The 21,895-nt window shown below is 39.0% G+C and overlaps 1 protein-coding gene across 1 annotated transcript in view; it reads right to left on the minus strand.

The window, feature by feature from the left end:
• The window catches only part of LOC124779449 (kelch-like protein 10), a 139,341-nt gene that overhangs the window by 75,306 nt on the left and 42,140 nt on the right, over window positions 1-21,895 (minus strand). The window contains exons 2-3 of the mRNA XM_047253712.1: window positions 12,512-12,690; window positions 2,503-2,738 (exon numbers count right to left, since the gene is read on the minus strand). Coding sequence (XP_047109668.1) covers window positions 2,503-2,738; window positions 12,512-12,690 — 415 coding nt within the window. The remainder of the gene's footprint in view (window positions 1-2,502; window positions 2,739-12,511; window positions 12,691-21,895) is intronic.

A 21,895-nucleotide genomic window follows, 5' to 3' on the forward strand; every position in this document is an offset into this window, starting at 1 on the left:
AAAACTATATGGAATGTAATAAAGAGGGAAACTGGCAGGACAACAGGGAGCATGTCTCAGGTAGAGATTAAAACAGGGGACAGTATCATAAAGAAACCTGAGTTGGTTGCAGAAATATTTAATAACCACTTTTTGAGAGCAGCAGAGAAGACAGGCTGTAATGGTTCTATGGAAGAATCATTGTCCCTCCTACAGAAAGCTATTAGCAACAGAATCCCACAGTTATCCTTATCTCCAGTTACTGTAAGCGAAGTCATAAGAGTAATTAGATCATTAAAAAATAAAAATTCTGCTGGTGTGGACAATATTTCTAGTAAAATACTGAAACACTGTTATAAATTTGTTAGTCCCGTCTTATGCAACATATACAATGCATCCCTACAAGATGGGATTGTCCCTGACAGACTTAAGTTGGCTGTAGTGATTCCTCTCTTTAAAAAAGGGGATAAAAGCATTGTTACAAACTATCGCCCAATATCCCTATTAACTACCTTCTCGAAAATTCTAGAAAAACTCATGCACAGGAGGATTGAAGACCATCTCAACTTCCACAGTATCTTAAGCAAAAATCAGTTTGGGTTTCGTGCCGGTCTTTGTACTGAACAGGCAATATTCTCTTTCAGCAACCAAGTTTTGGAAGCCATTAACAAAAAAATGTCTCCAGTGGGTATTTTTTGTGATCTTACGAAAGCCTTTGACTGTGTAAACCACCAAATTCTTTGGAAAAAGGCAGAATACTATGGTTTAGGTGGTACTGTTGGCTTGTGGCTACAATCATATCTACATGATCGGAAGCAGACTGTAATGCTAAATGGCTCTTCTGGAGAACCTGCCTCGTCTGAATGGGGCACGATAACGTGTGGTGTGCCTCAAGGCTCCGTTTTGGGCCCACTGCTTTTCCTCATCTTTATTAATGATCTTCCTCTTTGTTCTGAGACAGACAGCAAATTTACCCTGTTTGCCGATGATACCACAATTCTAATTGACCATTTGATTGATCATGATCTTGAAAAAACTACAAATACTGTTTTTAACGACATCTTAAATTGGTTCTCCTCAAATGGTCTCTCGCTCAATGCAGATAAAACTCATTATATGAGGTTCCATACATCACAAAGTAATCCCGATGAAATTAACATAAAATGTAGAGATCAACCAATACAGAAAGTTGAAGACACAAAATTCCTGGGTGCTTACATAGACAGTAAATGTAATTGGTCAGTTCACATTCTTCATCTATGCAAAAAACTTAGCTCGGCAACATTTGCATTACGGGTAATTTCTTCAGTGGCTGAAGTTGACACTATTAAGGTTGCCTACTTTGGCTACTTCCACTCATTGATGTCATATGCTATCATATTTTGGGGGAACCAACCACTTGCAAAAAAAATTTTCACCTTCCAAAAAAAAGCAATCAGAATAATGTGTGGGGTCCATCAAAGACACTCTTGCAGGCACTTGTTTCGGAAGATAGGTATCCTAACAACTGCCTCACAGTATATTTTTTCCTTGCTGACCTTTGTGTGCAAAAATTATTCCATCTACCAAGACAACAGTAAATTCCATGGTTATAACACCAGAAACAAAAACAATCTACATTTAGAAATGAAACGTCTCACTCTGGTACAAAAAGGAGTTTACTACTCCAGCATTAAGCTGTTCAATGCTCTACCACTACATATCAAATGTGTTCATACAGAACTGCCAAAATTTAAACAAGTTCTCAAAGATTACCTGACAGAGAAATCTTATTATACTGTGGATGAATACCTGAAAGAAAATGTACACCATCACTAAACTTATTGTGTCTAGAAGTAGTTCAATTGATTTTATTGTGCATTTGGGCATTAGCGCACTTTTTGTAACAACATGTATTTACTCTTGTAGGCCTAATATCTGATTTAACTTTGTGCTCTTATCTTTAATCTTTATTTGAAACTCCTTTTTCTGTCAAATGGTAGTTATGTTATCTAGCTGACATTGTATCTGTTACTGTATTTATAGTATGTCTTACTTAAACTATGTACAATTTGCCATTGAATTGCCCTTGTATTTATTGTAAGTTTAAATTGAAACCTGTACAATTTGACACGTTCCATATCCTTGTGATTGACTCACTAACTGGATCTACGGAACAAGAAATAAATAAATAAATAAATAAATAAATAATGTTTTGGAATGTTCATGTGGAGCCCTTCTCCTCACACAAAAAAGGCATCTAATTTGACAGAAATTTCTTGGTTTTCCAGTAGTGTGAGACTGTCAAAGAGGTGTGACATCTTGATGATATCAGACTTGTACAGAGCACTTATGTCCTCCCTTTACCAGGTTCAGTCTTTTTAAAAATGAAAATTGTTATTCAAGTGAATTAATCACTTTTAAATAGACTGCCACTCTCTATAAAATTGCACTGACAATAGAAGTTGTGCTGCGAACCTCTTTCAGGAAACTGAAGCATAAGTACCTTAACATAACTGCTCTTAAATCTACTTTAATTACTACCGCAGTCCAGTTCTTTGCTCTGACCTGCAATGCAGACACTGACATAACTTCGAGCATGATACATGCATGCTCGATCACTCCACTCATGTTTCTCAGGATCATAACATTTGACTGAATTGAAATATTCTCTTCCATCATGACCACCAATGAGATATATTAGCTTTTTCAGGACACATATTCCGTGATATGCTCGCGCCAAGGGATCAACAAAATTTGAGGAATACCATCGGTCTGTCCTGTAAATCGTGGGACATTAACATTAAAAGTCAATGAAGTCAGCTTGATGCCATTATGTTCACAACTATTAATAGAAATAAAAAAAGGTGACTACACCCGTACAGCTGATTGAAGCTTGGTAATTAAACACTTGTAAAAGGACAGATCCATTACTAGCTTTTGAGGTACCACATTTAGTTTAGTGACACACCAGAAATCAGATACCAAATGCACCACACCATTGCTCCATCACAAAGAAGACATACAAGCAAATCCATGGCATAACCATGAGCACATACATAGCACCTTTACATGCCAGCCCTTTTGTGAGATACGTAGAGGGATTTTTCCTAAGCACTCAAAATGCAAACCACTCTTCTCATTCTCCTTTGATGATGATAACTTGATACACAGACTCAAGGCCGAGATACTCCATCACCATTCCTCGACATCCTTAAGACCATTTTTCTTATCCTTTTCATCTGACACTCTTCAGTTCAGAATATCAATTTCCCTCTCCGATGCCTCTGTAAGAACTTCTATCAAAATAAAACCTACCAACCACCAAAAGTACATTGGCTTTAATAGCCCCTGACATCACTCCCACATCCAAAATTCTCTATAGCCTTATGTCAACAGCATGCAGTTATTTGTCCAGCATGCTGAAGGTCTTACTAAGGCTTCCACAGGTGAAACCCTTCAAATGTAGTCTACGAATATATCTCTCATACCATATCCAGATGTGCTCCTAATACTCAACCCACCGCTACTAACCAGTAGTAAAGGGGCACCCTCCCCCATTTAACTATCTAATATCACTGTGGACTGGAACAGTTTGACCCCATCTTCTGTCAGAGTTTTGACAACCTTTCACTGTGCTATGAAATGAGGCATATCCTTCCCAAAACCTTTCACAATTCTTCTAAAGTGGTAATTTGACAACCACACAATGTACAAAATATTCTTGCCCATACTTATTTCACACCTACTTCCTACTTGTTGCCACATGTGTCATATCAGTGTCAAAAAATCCAGGCACAATACCTGTTCTGTGCCTCCAATCACTGCATTTATTGTGGTTCCATCAGAGGCACATCTCACCCTCTCAGTGGCAGGGCCACCTGTGGGTGTAGTCATGTCATATAGCAGTATGCTGTTAACTTCTGCGCAAACTTTTATTGGGCATGATCATCAATTAGTTGTCCACTCAAATGGATGGTCATTACCAAATTGTGTCCAAGCAAAATTAACTGCTTAGTAGCAGAACATGCTGTTTACCACAAGGCTGACTTCAATGCTGCTTTGCAACCTATGTAATCCTTTTCCTGAGACTAGCTTCTCTGAACTGTATACTTGTGAATTGTCTTACAACATGTTCTACAATCCTGCAGTTGCCCTGACATAATCTCCTCCAGCTTGTATACCACACCCACCTGACTATCCCCATCTACTAATGTACAGTTGTCTCACTCTTCCTCTGTTCTGTCCTACTCCCATCCCCCCCAATTAAGCCATGCCTCTTATTCCACAGTGTAGAATGTGAAACTTGATCTGCCTATCCACTGCTGAGCTCACTGGTGCCACATGCCTTAATTTTCTTGACCTACATAAATGATTTATCAGGGATGTTCAAAAACTGTGGTTAGTAGGGGTGGGTTGAGTATTAGGAGCACATCTGGATATGGTATGAGAGATATATTTGCAGACTACATTTGAAGGATTTCACCTGTGGAAGCCTTAGTAAGACCTTCAGCATGCTGGACAAATAACTGCATGCTATTGACATAAGGCTATAGAGAATTTTGGATGTGGGAGTGATGTCAGGGGCTATGAAAGCCAATGTACTTTTGGTGATATACTAATGTGATATACCAATGTAGGACCCAAATACATTTATAATAGATAGAACTAAGAGAGTGATTAAACAGGCTTACAACAGGCTCACAGCAAACTAATTAACCCTTAATTTTCCAAAAACGCATATTGTGCAATTCCTAACAAATAAAATTAATTTACCAGTACCAGAAGCCGTGATCAACTGGCACACCGCATGAGGCTTTAAGCCTGGCACCACTTTGTGGATAAGTATGGAAAAAAAACTACTTCTGCCTGCTATGTTCCCTCAGTATTTTGGCCTGGAGGCAAGATTGCAGGAAAACTTTGCATAGTTTTATTCAGTACTGTTCTATGACATAATCTTATTGTGTAATGTAGCTTTGGTAAGAAAACTATTTATTTCATTGAAATGAGAGCCACTTGTGGGGTTATATTAATTCCTGTGCCTGTGGAAACACTTTGTCTAGTGTTGCTTAGCTATCATTCCTCTGGTATCTCCACACACACACACACACACACACACACACACACAGATATATATATGAGCCGCCCAGAGATGTGGCTGGTCTCAATGTTTGGCTAAATTTTTCATCATAGAGTGCCAGCTCACACCTGTCCTAAACTCAGTTTTCAAACTGAAATATAAAAAACAATGCGGGCAGGTATTGCCATGAAATTTAAAAATATTTAGTGACTCATGTTGATTTATAATTTGAACAAGTAGTTTATTTTTATTTTTCCATGAAAGTCTTTAATATATCCACTAAACACTTAAAACACAGTCTGAGGGGCTTTCACATAAGGCTGGCCATTAATAACTGATGCTACAACAATTCAGTATAAAATTCATATGTCGCAATCATGACACTCGACAGTCTGTTCACAGTTCACAAAATACGCTGTTGTCTGCTGTCCTAATCCACTATATTGTGCTCAACTCGATCGTTTTCGAATGTCGCTACATACATACTTGTCCCCGAACGTGGCTACCAACCCAATACTACCCCCAGATGCATAGCACATCCAGCTCTCTTTGCGTTGCTCAAAACCAACTTCCCTGTCATCAAAGATGGCTGCCCTATGCACCCTCAAAACCACTGCCTAACTCAAAACAATGTTTGACAAAAAGAATTATGAATATTCTAAAACTAAACACAAAAACACATATGATACATTGAAAAATATGGAAATTTTTTAGGTGATAACAATCTTAAGTCCAATCTTTTGTATGTGCCACCATTTTTCACACAAATAATGTTCTTGTGGCGTGATTTTGCTATTCACGGATTTTTGATACTAAACAACTAAAACTACATACTTAATTACTCATCTACCTCTTTAAATTTTAGAATGCTGTCATTAGTTTCATTACTTTAAATTTATTTATTACCAAAAACATAGTTTCTCTCAGTCAAATCCCATATTCTGACCTCTCATTGCAGAATGGTGCATATTCTGCTATATCGGCTATAATTGCTTGATACAGCTCTACTAGCCGCATCGGTGGACACTTTGTTTGTATTAATAAGCCAAAGCATTACCGAAATATTAGCTTATGAACTTTCATAAATTTACAATTTTTAAGACAACAATAACTTTTAAACTATTATATATTTTTGTGGCACATGCAGATAATTTAGCTTTACATATTTTTCTGTCCGTGAGTGCCAACAATTGTGTCACTCTTAGTCTTGTTTTTATTTATTGTTCTCTGGTATATAAATTTCTGCAAGCACGCAAACACAGCCACATGTGCCCCTACCAAGTGTCCACACAGGTTTTTCCAAGGTCGCGTAAATGCTAGCGACTCACCACGGCCCCATAGCAACCGTCAGTCATGTGCTTTGCAGCAGGAAACTGCTGCTCTAAACTCCCGCCACAGCTTGTGCAGTCACAGTCTTCATGGAGCCTCACAACTTGTACCTAAGAGCCATGGCAGTCACTCACCGTACCAGAATGGCTGATGCTTGCATTACAGGCATACTTGGGAGTTGTGACTTTGCCCTGCCTGTTCAACGATAGGTCATATTGTGGAGTTGCACTTTGGTTATATTCCTGGTGTCATAGATGGAGGACATAGCCACATACTCTGTCCATCATTCGCCTTGTTCCGATGGTGAGCACAATTTCTTTTGGGTGTTAAGCATTAATCATGATTTGTAAGACTATACCCCCTTGTGCAGTCACTTTTAAGTGTGACTTGTTATTTGAAAGCAAAGTGGTTCAGATATTTCTACTAGCATGTGTGACTGATGTCTTCACGTCGATGAGCATCCTAGTGATAAGGACCTGTCTAAACCAAATAATTATTTATTTGTAAGAGGGTATCAGTTTCAGAAGGCTATGTATTTTCTAAATTAAAGTTCCAGTGTCTGTCATTTCCTGTATTTGGTAGCATTTGTAAATATTTTCAGTACTAGGGGGCCAAATGGACTCATCTCTATATGCTCATGTTTCTGTTGTGACTGGGACTCTGCATACCGTCTGTTATTCACTTGTGTGTAAATTAATTTCTGCTCTATGTGTATGTTTTAAAATTTGTCAAACAACTGTTTGCAAGGTCGGCCAAAACTGAGCTGTTACTGCAATTGCATAATTCATCTGATCTTGGCACTTTGATTGCCAGGCATTTTGTTGCTCATAAAAGTAGCCGGTAACATCCTCAATATGCTTCATAGATGCCTACATTATTTTAAAATTTCTGTTTTCTATGATTGTACATATTAGTGAAATAATAATTCAGTTTGGCTGCTTCACAGCTATGTAATAAATTATGTGTAATGCTAATATATCATCTATGTGATTGATATTTGTTGATGAAAAAGTCTCCATCATGTCTGGGGGCATTTCAGGTTTTCTAATTTCCATGATTGTGCAAACTAGTGGGACAACAATCCCCTCTAGTTGCTTTACAGCTGTGCATGTTAATGTTTTAAAATGTTTGCAAGTAGTTCTAGCTACGCATTTTGTAATTATTTATGTTACAGTCTGTCCAGTCTGATTCATAGATAAGTATATCATTTGAAGGTTTGGGCTTCTGGCAATCCGTATTACAGAAACTAATGTTAAAAGGAATTAATAATGTCTTTAAGTTTTCCACAGTATATATTAGCAGGATAAAATTCCCCTGGCTGCTTCATAGTCACATACGTAAATTTACTACTATCAGTTCTTTCATCTATGTGTTTTGGTATTTAATGGTGGTGCAGTCTATTCTGTCTGTCACAGATCAAAGATAAAGTTGAGACTCATGCATCTTGAGAAACTTGTTGTTTCCTCAGAATATTAAATTAGTTTGCCTACAGACCACAAGGTTATTATTGTGCTGTGCACTTGAACTGGGAATTGTATTAGATTAGTCACTACATAATCAATTCCTAAATTGCACATATTTTTGTCTTGTTTATTTTTGTTAGATTAGATACACTCACATAACCATGTAAGACCCATTACTTGTGTATTGCATAATTCTTCAATCCCTCTATTAAATTAGCAACATTTGTTGTACCCCAAGAATATTAATGATGTCCTTTCGTGTCACTTAACAAGACAATATTAACAGATCTTTCCAATGGTTGGTGGGTGCCATGGCATGTACTGATATACAAAATTTCTACTTCGTTCATAGACATTTTTGTAAGTTTTTGCAAGTGATTGTGCCTTGTTAATGTTCCAATAAAGAAACTGCTCAAATCTGGACATTCTTTCATGACATGTTTCCATGATTTACTGGTTTCTTTTAGACTGCTCACCTAGTAATACTACTGCATCTACATTTTGTATTCAGTGAGAAACAGTTCCCCCACATTGTGACCCCCCCCCCCCCCCCCCCTCCCAACCACTACACCACTGTTCCAGCACTAACTCAGCAAGGCCTCCGGGCAAGTCCAAACTCAGTTTACTGCTACCATTGAATTCAGTCCCAGCTGGTAACCAAATAGCCTGCCTCCCCTCCCCTCTGCAATCTACTACTGCATATGGCTGGTTTTCATGTACAGCTCACAAGGACTGCCACTGCTCCTGTGCGCATCCCTCCTCCCACCCCTCTCCACTATCCACCCACTGCCTTTCAGTTCTCGGTTCTCGTGACTCCTATTCATGGTTTGCTTCCGTGGAGACAATACTCACAGGATTCTCAACTACCAGCGTCTCCATGCATTTCACCCCAATGGTTGCGCAGCATGAGCCTTCGGCCACCATGGATATCCACAACTTCATCATAAACCCACCACAGCCAGGCAGATTTCGTGCCCTAAAGGACCGAACATAATACGGCTGGCCACATCAGAAATGCAGCACACAGATGCACTATTTTCATCAGAGGAATGCACCATCATGCAGCCCTCAAGAGTTCCTGCAGCATATCTGGACGCTTGCCAACGTCGTAATCTTTCCCAAAACACTATTACACATGAATTGACACACGTTTTCCCCCTCCAATCTACTTGGTGTTAGCCAGGCACGACTATACGAATGCGGATGCAGCTGCCATTGTGATGGACAGGGTCTTAGCGCAGCTTGCCTTGGGTGCTGCATGAAACCCCTCTCCCATACTGTGCCCGTACCCACATCACAATGCATTCAACCACCAGCGCACCTGCCGCTCAAGCACAATCCTCCTGAACAGCTAGAAGTGGTAGGAATGTTCTGGGTGCTGGTGATCTTGGTTGGTACCATGAGCGTTTTGCCAGTGACACCAAAAACTGCTGGGCACAATTTGCATGGTCCCCAAACACCAGCAGGGGCCAGCATTAGGCACATCTGGCTGCTCCGCTATTTCTCAGTGCCTGTTCATCCACAATCATTGGCACTTCTCCTCTCCAACAGCTTACTTTCTTGGTAACAGCTCCAAATCTCTCAGTCTATCCCCTTAAACTGTTAGCCTTCTCTGGCCCCACCTCTCCCCTTCTCTGCACCCTGCCAAATGGCTCTGTAATGACAACCTACTGCTCCCACACCCGGTCTATCAACTTTGGCCTCAGCAGAGATTTCACACGGACCTTCAGTTTGGCCTATGTTACAGAGCCTATCCTTGATGGCAACTTCACTGCCCATTACATCCTCCTTCTCGATCTGGTGAATCATCATCTCTTCGACAGTATTTCCCACCATTCCACTCACCGTACAGCTTGCACTGTTACTCATTTTGCCATCACATTCCAAAACTCTTTTTTCTGATGGCTTTTCCAAATTTCCTCTCCTCACCCACCCTTCCAACGCCCCCCCCCTCCCCCCCCCCCAACCAGTATGTGCACCACCAATACATTGCACTACATCACAATGATGCTAGACCTTAGTTTTTATTGCCTCTACTGCCTTTCCTCGGTTAAGTGAAGAGCTGCGCGTTTATGCCCTTTGGGCTCCACAACACCACCCAGACTTGGCAATGCTTTCTTGACAATGTCCTACATGGTGTTTTGGGTTGTTTCTCCTACCTAGATGATATCCTCATCTATGCCTGTGATCTTGTGGAGCACTTCTGGAAACCCAGGAAGATATTTTCCAGCCTCTACGGGGTGGGAGTCATCATCAACCTGCAGTATTGCATTTCTTACAAAGATTGACTTCTTTGGACACAAGATATCATTTGCCAGCTCCCACCCACTGGACAGGAAGTCCCAGGCCATTACCAAATTTCCACGTCACACAACCTCCCAAGAAATCTGCAAGTTCCTCCGTATGGCAAATTTCTTCTGGTACCACCTCAAAAAGATTGCAAGCGTGCAAGCACACTTACTGGTGCAAGCACACTTACCATCATACTCCAGGGTGACCCCACTTAAGTCAGTAGGCCCATTCCCTGGATGGTGCGAACGACAGACAGTTTTGAACAAATGAAACACGACCTCTCGTGTCCTGTGCTCCCGGCACACTCATAATCATAATGAACGCCAGTGAGTCTGGCCCAGGTACCATTCTTCAACAACATGTTCCTGGCAGCCATTGACATCCTTTTACATGAAGCTCTCCGTGCTGCTGTGCTGCAGCGGAGTTGGACCATGTACAACTGCAAGCTCCTCACAATATATGAGGTGGTCAAGTACTTCTTGTCCTTGGTGGGAGAACATCCCTTCACGGTCTACACTGAACATTGCCCCCTTGCTACAGTTCTTGTCAAAAGGAAAGCACACAGATATCTGCTAGGCAGTTCTGTGAGCAGGAGTACATAGCCCAGCTCAGACCAACATACGGCACATTGCAGTCATTGACAATATCATCTTCTACGATAACAGCAGAAGTATAAGTAATTTACTTATAGATTATGTGGCCCTATCCACAGTTGAGAATGGAATTTTATATTCTGGTATGAAATTCTTTAATAGGAACAAAGTAGAAGATATCTTATTGGCCACTCCTATAATTTGTCATAATACTCTTTGCACACAGGAATGTAAATTCCAGCTAACATTAATGTTCGTATTGAATAGATTTTTAATTTTTCCCGTTTACGGACAGCTGATAGTGGTCTTTGAAATCATAAATGTTCAGTGTGAAGTAGTAAATAAAAAGATGACTCCTGATTAATGTAAGAGGAAGAGCAGTGACTTTTTCTTAAGTATCTGCTTTCGTGCTGTATAACACAAGTCATAATTTGTTGCTAGTATACTTTACAGAGACAGTCTTCATTGCCTGCCTTTGCGAGTTACACTTAAAAAAATATTATGTGAAATTATGCTGTGGTCAATGAAGTTTTTATTTCTACAAAAACATTCACATGATCATGGCACAATAGCCCAGACTGCTTTAATGAGTGTAATACATTCCTTCTTCAGGCAGAACTGAGATACTGATGGGAGAATCTGTGGAGTAATTCCACCCTGTTCTTTCTTCCACCCCTCAATTTGTTGAAAGTGTCTATATTTTGTCATATATGAAATTTCATATTCGTTTTTCTCAGCTAATTTTTGAAGAATAAAGTAGTGTGAAAAAAAAGTGTAACAAGCTCTAAAAATCACAAGCTATGTTCAGCATGTGACATTATTCAGTTGGTTGCCTGAGGATGAGCCCACTGGATGTACTAGCAGCTGACCAGCTGCAGAAAACATCACAACCCATTCACAGTCTGACCATTACTGCTGTCAACAACAAACCCCACACAGTCCAAGAGACCAAAGGTAGATCCGGAAAACCACAGGAAGTTGAGTAAAGCGGACAGAAAGGGGAGGTCCTCCACTACAAAAATAATAAAACAGAGACTGACATTAATGAACTGAAGCAAAGATGACTGAAAGAAATGGCATTTCCCCAATCTACATCATTACATAGATGTTGTCTCCAGACCTGCATTCACAATTGTACTGTAAAGTGAACCAGTATTAGTAAGTGCAAACTGTAATTTTATGCTGAGTAAATTGTGATGTCATCAAGAATGTGAGAGTCTGCTGCTATCACAGTTCTTAAATCAATAGTGTAGCACAGGAAATTGCGACATTTTATGATAAACGTTCTTAAAATGATGTTCTTTTCTGAACTGCAATTTCTTGCAAGTTATGCTATGGTGTTGTACTACACACTAATGTAAACAAATTCTTCTTACAATATTAAAACCTTTAACATATTTTATAATTATTATTGAAATCCTAGGCATATGTAGCACATTAAAAGTAGAGATGATGGCAAGTTATATTGGGGGGTGGGGGGCAGGGGGGGGGGGGGGGGGGGAGGAGCAAGTAGCATCAAGCTATGGACCTCTCCCCACTCCTCCATATCTAGAGGAGAGGGGCAGATCACTCTTTGTGAATGGAGGTGTCTTTTTGTACCTTGATGACTAGACTGTGAGATGAAGTTGACAGACACATTTAATATGAACATCTGCCCCTAGTTTTTTAATATGGTAGTTAAAATCTGCCAACAATGATGTGTCATGCTTATATTTACTCCTAGAGAAAAAAAATTGTTTCACTATAATTATGGAGCTTCAGTTTGATTTAGATGGAGAAAATGCATCAGATATTACCTTGAGTCATATGTCTCCATGAAATTTGTTGGTGCTCCATCACTCCAGCCACCAATGGCGAATATAATACCATATGGAATTCGTGGTCGGGCAACATCAAAATCAAAATATTTTTTTGCTGATTCCCTCTGAATGTTTTTCAGGTGTTCACATGTACTTTGGAGCTTTTTCTGCAGAGTCTGATTTAAAAAAAAAAAAAAGCATTAGGGATAGCAATAAATGCACCCAAAGACAAATAATTTCAATACAAAATGTATATAGGACGAGTGTTCCAAATATTTTCCCTGAGCCTAATACTGTTCACAACTTTTCTGAGGATGGTATGTTACCATTTTTGATTTCATACAGTAAAATTTTTATGGATGTGAAGGAGGCTAAAACATACATCAACAAAGACAAGCAACCATTTAAAACAATATCTGCACTCTGTGCTAACAGTGAACTGTCGTAATGCTTAATAGTATTTGTTCTTACATAACCTAAATTTAACTCAGTAAATTAAAATAAACCCACAGCCTAGGGGAAAAAAGGCTGCTCCTTCCTTAGTACTATTAAGCAGCAACTGTTTATCTTTTTTTGGTAACTTAATATTTATTTACTTAAATTTTCCTTTCTCAGAGAAAATATTTACAGATATGTGTAACAACAGAGATGAAGAAATATGCCATAATCACAGTGAAGGCTGCAGTGGCACAGTGTTTAAAAAATATAGTATTTGTAACAGACTTCTTTTATTATATAGCAAGTTTCAATCTATGTGATATTCAACAGATGTATCTAGAAAAGATAAAAAATAATGTGCCAATTTGTCACTGGGAACATTATGAGAGCATACATGCATACGGAAATTACAAAAACATCAGGAGGGAAAATATGATTTGATGAGAGAATCCCACACTCCTATCTTCCACAGTTATCGTATTGTATTGTATTGTATTTTTTATTGGTCCTGTTGTCTACATAGCAGCTTATGCATAAGACATTGGACAAGTCAAGTTATAAATATACAGGCTGAAAGTCATTTCAAGGCATACATATTTAAAGTTACAATAATACACTTTACACGTATTTATATAACACATTTCACATTTCATAAATTTAAATATTCTTCAATGGAGTAAAAGCAGTGATGCTGTAAATATGACTTTAGAGATTTTCCAAATGTATTGACCTCAGTGATAGGTTTTATGCTTTCAGGAAGTTTGTTATAAAGCTTTGCCATTATCTTTAATTTTTTTTATTTTCTTTGTTGGTTTAAAGATTTTATTTATTTCATTTATTTAGTGAAATTTTTTAAGAAAAGTACCTTTTTGGCACAGTGCTGTGCTGATTTGAGTCATATGTAAGTTTCTGTTTTGTCTGGTAAAGTGCTCATGTATATCACAGGTTTTTTGCAGTCTCCGGTCCTTGCCTATTACATTTAATTTAAAGAACAAAAGGGTTTCCATAATTATATACATGGTAATGGAGGAATACCAATACTTGACCGATTTCTCTTCATTTTATACACAAACATTGTTAATTATAGCAATGCAGTTAATTATGCAGATGATAAAATTCTGCTATTCAGTGAAGATGATATGGAAAATCTGGAAATAAAAGCCTACTTGGAAATAAATAATTCTATGCAAAGGGTTGTGGAAATAAATTTACATAACAACATTGCTACAACATTTTGTTTAGGTTTCCAGTTAAATATCCAACACAATCAAGACATCAACATTTGCATCATGAGTGGATATAACAAAACATTGAACAATGGGCAATCCAGGATGGAATAACAACAATATTATGAATAACATATAGTGCTACTCACCACATAGAGGAGATGTTGGGTCGCAGGCAGGCACAGCAAAAAGACTGCTGTATGGTGAGCTTTTGGCCAAAAGGCCTTCTTGTGACATAGGAAACACACACACACATTCATGGAAGCACAAAAGCACAACTCACACACACATGATCACTATCTCTGACCACTGAGGTTGGCCTCAGTCGAGACAGCCGACATGTGTCTGTGAGTTGTGCTTGAGTGAATGTGTGTACATGTTTTCCATGTAAGAAAGAGGCTGTTTGGCCAGAAGCTCATATATATATATATGTATATATATATGTGGTGGTTATCGACTGCAAGAGTCGACTGCCTCATCTTTGAGAATGAACTTCTTTGAAAACTGTTGATCTCAGTGTGTTCCGAACTCTGTATTCGTGCGGATGTGTTTGTACTGACTTGATCAAAATAAAGTTAATTCATCATAAATGAGCGAACCCTTAATGTTGGGTTCAATATTACCATACGTAACATCTCAATCCCTACAATGGGGACCTCGACGCGCACGAACGCCGCTTACGACACCAGAAATGTGTGCTGGAACATTGCCATGGACAAACAATGCAGCAACCCTTTGTCAGATTTCTATGTCCATCGACTTTGCATTACGCCGCATCTGGAAGCAGTATACAGGAAGTGTAATTAGTGTGTAAATACCCAACTCCTGTGTGAATCGTGCGTTTTGGTAACTTTTGTCACCTTCTCACACATTGACAGTGCGACCGAGGTGCACACTTTGTCCGACAAAACTCGATCAATGCATCGGTAATTTCACTTCCGGACAGTGCAGTGCTCCTTCGCCGATTAATTTGGACAATTTTGACTTGCTTTTGTGCAGTGCTTTGACATTGGACAATCATGCCAAACAATGGACTGCAACAAACGGGGACTATGTTGCAAATTCCAGTTTGCACGAACTCTGAACTACGGCTAATTCGCATGACTGGTCAAATTCACAAACGCCCATCACTGCTACCGCATCTTCCGCGCCATGAGCAAATTCGTTCGACCCGGTTTCCCCACAGCTTGTCTTCCAGAGTTCGAATGTTCACACCAACTTTTCCATCGCTTCTCCATGCTTGTCCCTCATTTGCAGCATTCAACTACCAACATTTCTCTCGGACCAACTTTCAATGTGGTTCATGGCCGCAGAGTATATATTCTCCTCTTATGGCATCACCGAAGAAAGTGAAAAATACTTCGTACTCTTCAGGCACCTAAAGGACTATCATTATATAATTACGGGCATTATCTGTGACAACTTGAGTGACAAGTACACCAGAGCAAAAGCTGCTTTAATTCAGCACCTGTCACCAACATCACAGACACAATTTCATCAAGGGCATCCTACCGATCGACGACAATGCACCAGTTACACCGATGACAATGCTGGCTGTTTCTCAGTGCAACACTGGACGTGCCACGCCTCCCTCTATGCAGTCGCACCAACTCTGCTCGACCGCTACCGACAGCGACATCACGGCCGCCGCCTGCTGGCTCACTGACCTCGACCCAGTCAAAACGATCAGCTGCGTGACGTACAATCCCACCATGGCTACTGCACCTGCATCTTGTCAACAACTCGCCGACACTACGCACGCTTACCACCCGGCCGTTCACTACTCTATCATGCCTGAAACTTGTTCACACACCCCAGAAGACAATTTCAGCTTCATACAGCAGTGAACATGTTCTCACTCTGCCGCTGCCGAGTACTGAGTTTTACATTTGCAATCGCACACACGATCTCTTCTACTCGAACTGTTACGTCAATACTGCGCTGCCGACCTTGTCTTGTATGCCAGGTTACTCTTTGATAGAGACAGATTCTGATTTCGACCCCATCTTACTCAGTGACACACAGCAGATTGCTTCACGACATACATTTTCGCCTGAACAACTGCAACAGCTACGTGAGCAAATTGCGACATACAACTTGTTGGTACAAGATCAGTTACACATGCTGCAGGCGACACCGAAAACGCTCGACATGCAACGAGATTCTCCTGTCATTGTTCTGCTTCCGACTGCTGACGATCCTTCGCCATTACTACCAGCTACCCTCTTTCCTGATGAAGCAACCGTTTGTTGCGAAAGCTTGAATTTTGTGTGTATGTTTGTGTTTATTTGTGTGTCTATCAACCTGCCAGCACTTTCGTTTGGTAAGTCACATCATCTTTGTTTTTAGATATATTTTTCCCACGTGGAATGTTTCCCTCTATTATATATAAATTGAGTTTTAGAAAACTGCTCAAAGATATGAACTGGAAAGATGTTTATAGTGCTCATGACATGAATGAAAAATATAACACAGTCATGAACAATGTCTATAATAAAACCATGGATTACACAAGGAAAAAGGAAAATGTATCTGTTGACCAAGAATAGCTCCATTGCTGATGATTTAGCTAAATACAAGGAATACTGATAAAATATTTAAAAAAAAGTAATTCAGACATCTAAACAAATGCACTATGAGAAGAAGATAGCAATGTCAGGGAACAAAATAAAAACAATGTGGGATATAGTGAAAGAGGAGACTGGTAGAACCAGAAAGGAACAGGAGCAAATAGCATTAAGGGTAGATGACACATTAGTAAGCGATGGGCATAGTGTGGCAAATCTATTTAACAAGTACTTTATATCCATTATTGATAGAATGGGATTGTCAGGATCAGTAAATAATGCTCTTGAATAACTGAAACTAGCCTTTACAAATAGCTTCAGGTACATGAATATGTCACTCACTTCACCAAAAGAAAGAACTTCCATAATAAAATCTTTAAAAACAAAGCATTCTAGTGGTTACGATGAAATATCAACAAAGTTAATTAAGGCATGTTCTTGTGAGTTTAGTACAATTCTAAGTCACTTGTGTAACCAGAAAATTATAACTGGGACATTTCCTGACTGGCTAAAATATGCAAATGTTAAGCCTCTATTCAAGAAAGGGGATAAAGAGATACCATCAAACTACAGACTGATTTCACTTTTGCCAGCATTCTCAAAAATTTTAGAAAAAGTAATGTACAGGCAGCGTCTCAACCATCTGACCACAAATAACATATTATCAAGAACACAGTTTGGATTTCTGAAGGGTTCTGATATTGAGAAGGCTATTTACATCTACAGTGAAAATGTACTTAATTCATTAAATAACAAATTACAAGCAGCAGGTATTTTCTGTGATTTGTCAAAGGCATTCGATTGTGTGAACCACAACATCTTTTTAAATAAATTAGAACTCTATGGTGTCACGGGCAATGCTGCAAAATGGTTCAAGTCATACCTCGCTAACAGGAAACAGAGGGTGTCAGTGCAAGGGGCTAGTGAATTAAATCATCAGTCATCATCAGAATGGGAAGAAATTACATGTGGTGTCCCACAAGGACCCATTTTAGGGCCATTGCTTTTTCTTGTGTACATTAATGATCTCTCATCACTTACACTTCCAGAAACGGAGTTCATTTTGTTTGCAGATGACACAAGTATTGCAGTAAATAGTATGTGGAGTGTAGCTCTAGAAAGATCTGCTAATGATATTTTCATGGCTAGTAATAAACGGTTTAAAGCCAATTCCCTGACATTAAACTTCAAAAAGACTCACTATATGCAATTCAGAACCTGTAAGAGGTTTTCACCCAGCAGATGCATAAAGTATCAAGAAGTGCAGATAGAAGAGGTTGACAGTCTTAAATTCCTGGGATTACAACTTGATAATAAATTCCGTTGGGAGGAGCGCACCACAGAACTGCAGAAACGCCTTAACAAATCTGTATTTGCAATTTGAGTGTTAGCAGACATAGTCGACATAAAAATGAAAAAGCTTGCATACTTTGCCTACTTTCATTCCATAATGTCATATGGTATAATATTTTGGGTAACTCTTCAAGTCAAACAAAAGTTTTCAGAGCCCAAAAGTGTGTAATACATATTATTTGTGGAGTAAAGTCACGGACGTCCTGTCGAAACCTCTTCAAAGAACTGGGTAAACTAACTATTGCCTCTCAGTATATTTACTCCTTAATGAAATTTGTCCTAAATAATATAGCTCTTTTTCCAACAGACAGCTCAGTTCATACATACAATACCAGGAACAAAAATGATCTGCACAAGGACTTAAAAGCACTTACTTTAGTTCAAAAAGGAGTCCACTACTCAGGAACACTCATCTTCAATAATTTGCCAGCAAACATAAAAAAATTTAGTTACAAATAAAGATCGGTTTAAAAGAAGCCTGAGACTTGGGGGTGCGCTGATGACAGAAGGCATGAGTCACATTTCAGTGGTGTCGGTGGAGTCTATCAGTAGGACGGGTTTCACTAGACATGGCCTGCACCTCAACAGGTATGGGAAGGGGAGGTTGGCAAAACTTATAGGTGACAGCATAGGTGGGGGTGGTGGGACCACTCATGGGAAAATTCCGGTAGTTGTGGGTGTTAGAGCTGTACCTTTTTTAGATTGAAGTCAGCTGATAGGTATTCCTGCTTAAGGGAAGTCTCTCTAACAAAGAAACCACTTTCTACAAAGCTTGGGTATCCGATTAATGAGGCAATTAGTATATTTCATCAAAATATACAAGGTATTAGAGATAAAGTTAGTGAACTGCTTATAGATGTTGACTCTGAAATTATTGGTATATCTGAACACTTCTTAAATAAGGAGATAATTCAGAGGCTTCCTTTACCAGGATACAGGTTGGCTGGTAGCTTTTCTAGGAGCTCTTTGCGGTGTGGGGGAGTAGCCATGTATGTGAAAAACGGTATCCCATTTGAGTCAATTGATGTTTCAAAGTACTGCACTGAAAAGGTGTTTGAATGTTGTGCAGGTGTGGTTAAATTTAGTGGAGCTAAACTTCTTACTGTTGTTATTTATAGATCCCCAGACTCCGATTTCACAACATTTTTGCTAAAGCTAGAGGAGGTTCTTGGTTCACTTTATAGGAAATACAAAAAGTTAGTTCTATGTGGTGACTTCAATATTAATTGTATAAGTGATTGTGCAAGGAAAAGGATGCTGGTAGACCTCCTTAATTCATATAATCTTGTGCAAACCGTATTCTTTCCAACGAGAGTGCAAGGGAACAGTAGAACAACCATAGACAATATTTTTGTTCATTCGTCATTATTAGAAGGGCATTCTGTTATCAAAAAAGTGAATGGCCTTTCAGATCATGATGCACAAATTTTAAGTCTAAAAGATTTTTGTGCTGCAACACATGTTAAATATAGTTACCAACTTTTTAGGAAAGCTGATCCAGTTGCTGTACAGACTTTTGTAAACCTTATCAAGGAACAAGAGTGGCAAGATGTTTATAGTGCTGATACAGTACACGATAAATATAATGCTTTCCTCAAGACTTTTCTCGTGCTCTTTGAAAGTTGCTTTCCGTTAGAACGTTCAAAACAGGGTACTAGCACAAACAGGCAGCCTGGGTGGCTGACTAAAGGGATAAGAATATCTTGTAGAACAAAGTGGCAATTATATCAAAACGTTAGAAACAGTCAAAATCTAAATGCAGCAGCCCATTACAAACAGTATTGTAAGGTGCTTAAAAAAGTTATTAGGAAGGCAAAAAGTATGTGGTATGCAGATAGAATAGCTAAGTCTCAGGATAAAATTAAAACCATATGGTCAGTCGTAAAGGAAGTGGCTGGTCTGCAGAGACAGGTCGAGAATATAGAATCAGTGCGTAGTGGGGATGTCCGTGTTACTGATAAGTCGCATATATGTACAGTACTTAATAATCACTTTCTGAATATAGCAGGTGAACTAAATAGAAACCTAGTCCCAACAGGGAATCATATAGCGCTCTTAGAAAAAAGTGTTCCGAGACTGTTACCTGAAATGCTCCTCCATGATACTGACAAGAGGGAGATTGAGTTAATAATTAAATCTCTAAAGACCAAGAACTCTCATGGATATGACGGGGTATCTAGTAGAATACTGAAGTATTGTTCCACGTATGTTAGCTCAGTACTTAGCCATATCTGTAACTTTTCCTTTAGGAGTGGTCGGTTTCCTGACCGATTAAAGTACTCGGTAGTGAAACCACTTTATAAAAAGGGAGACAGGGATAATGTTGACAATTACAGACCTATTTCTATGCCATCGGTGTTTGCTAAAGTTATCGAGAAGGTTGTATATACAAGGTTACTGCAGCATTTAAATTCACATAATTTGCTGTCAAATGTACAGTTTGGTTTTAGAAATGGCTTAACAACTGAAAATGCTATAGTCTCTTTTCTCTGTGAGGTTTTGGACGGATTAAATAAAAGGTTGCGAACGTTAGGTGTTTTCTTTGATTTAACGAACGCTTTTGACTGTGTTGACCACAAAATATTACTGCAGAAGTTGGAACATTATGGAGTAAGGGGAGTAGCTTACAATTGGTTCGCCTCCTACTTTAAGAACAGAAAGCAGAAGGTAATCCTCCGCAATATTGAGAGTGGTAATGATGTTCAGTCTCAATGGGGCACTGTTAAATGGGGCGTTCCCCAAGGGTCGGTGCTGGGGCCACTGCTGTTTCTTATTTATGTAAATGATATGCCTTCTAGTATTACAGGTGATTCAAAAATATTTCTGTTTGCTGATGACACCACCTTGGTAGTGAAGGATCTTGTGTGTAATATTGAAACATTATCAAATAATGTAGTTCATGATATAAGTTCGTGGCTTGTGGAAAATAATTTGATGCTAAATCACAGTAAGACTCAGTTTTTGCAGTTTCTAACCCACAATTCAACAAGAACTGACATTTTAATCAGACAGAATGGGCATGTTATAAGCGAGACGGAACAGTTCAAGTTCCTAGGCGTATGGATAGATAGTAAGCTGTTGTGGAAAGCCCATGTTCAGGATCTTGTTCAGAAACTAAATGCCGCCTTATTTACCATTAGAACAGTATCTGAAATAAGTGACATTTCAACACGAAAAGTAGTATACTTCGCATATTTTCATACGCTTATGTCATATGGTATTATTTTCTGGGGTAATTCTTCTGATTCAAAAAGGGTATTTTTGGCTCAAAAACGGGCTGTTCGAGCTATGTATGGTGTAAGTTCGAAAACCTCTTGTCGACCCCTATTCAATAGTCTGGGAATTTTGACATTGCCCTCACAGTATGTATTTTCTTTAATGTCGTTTGTTGTTAGCAATATTAGTTTATTCCCAAGAGTTAGCAGCTTTCACTCAGTTAATACTAGGCAGAAATCAAATCTGCATGTGGAATGCACTTCCTTGACTCTTGTGCATAAAGGAGTGCAGTATTCTGCTGCATCCATTTTCAATAAGCTACCACAAGAACTCAAAAATCTTAGCAGTAGCCCAAACACTTTTAAGTCTAAACTGAAGAGTTTCCTCATGCCTCACTCGTTCTATTCTGTCGGGGAGCTCCTGGAAGAGCTAAAAAATTAAGCAAATTCCAGTGTTACATTCTTGATTTTCTTTATTTAAACTAACGACTTGTCGCCTGAATTTGTTTCTTATATTTATTTTTATCTGTTTCTACAATCGTGTTATAATTTCATGTATTGACTCGTTCCATGACCATGGAG

This window comes from Schistocerca piceifrons, chromosome 1 (assembly GCF_021461385.2).
Source record: "Schistocerca piceifrons isolate TAMUIC-IGC-003096 chromosome 1, iqSchPice1.1, whole genome shotgun sequence".
NCBI lineage: Eukaryota > Metazoa > Arthropoda > Insecta > Orthoptera > Acrididae > Schistocerca > Schistocerca piceifrons.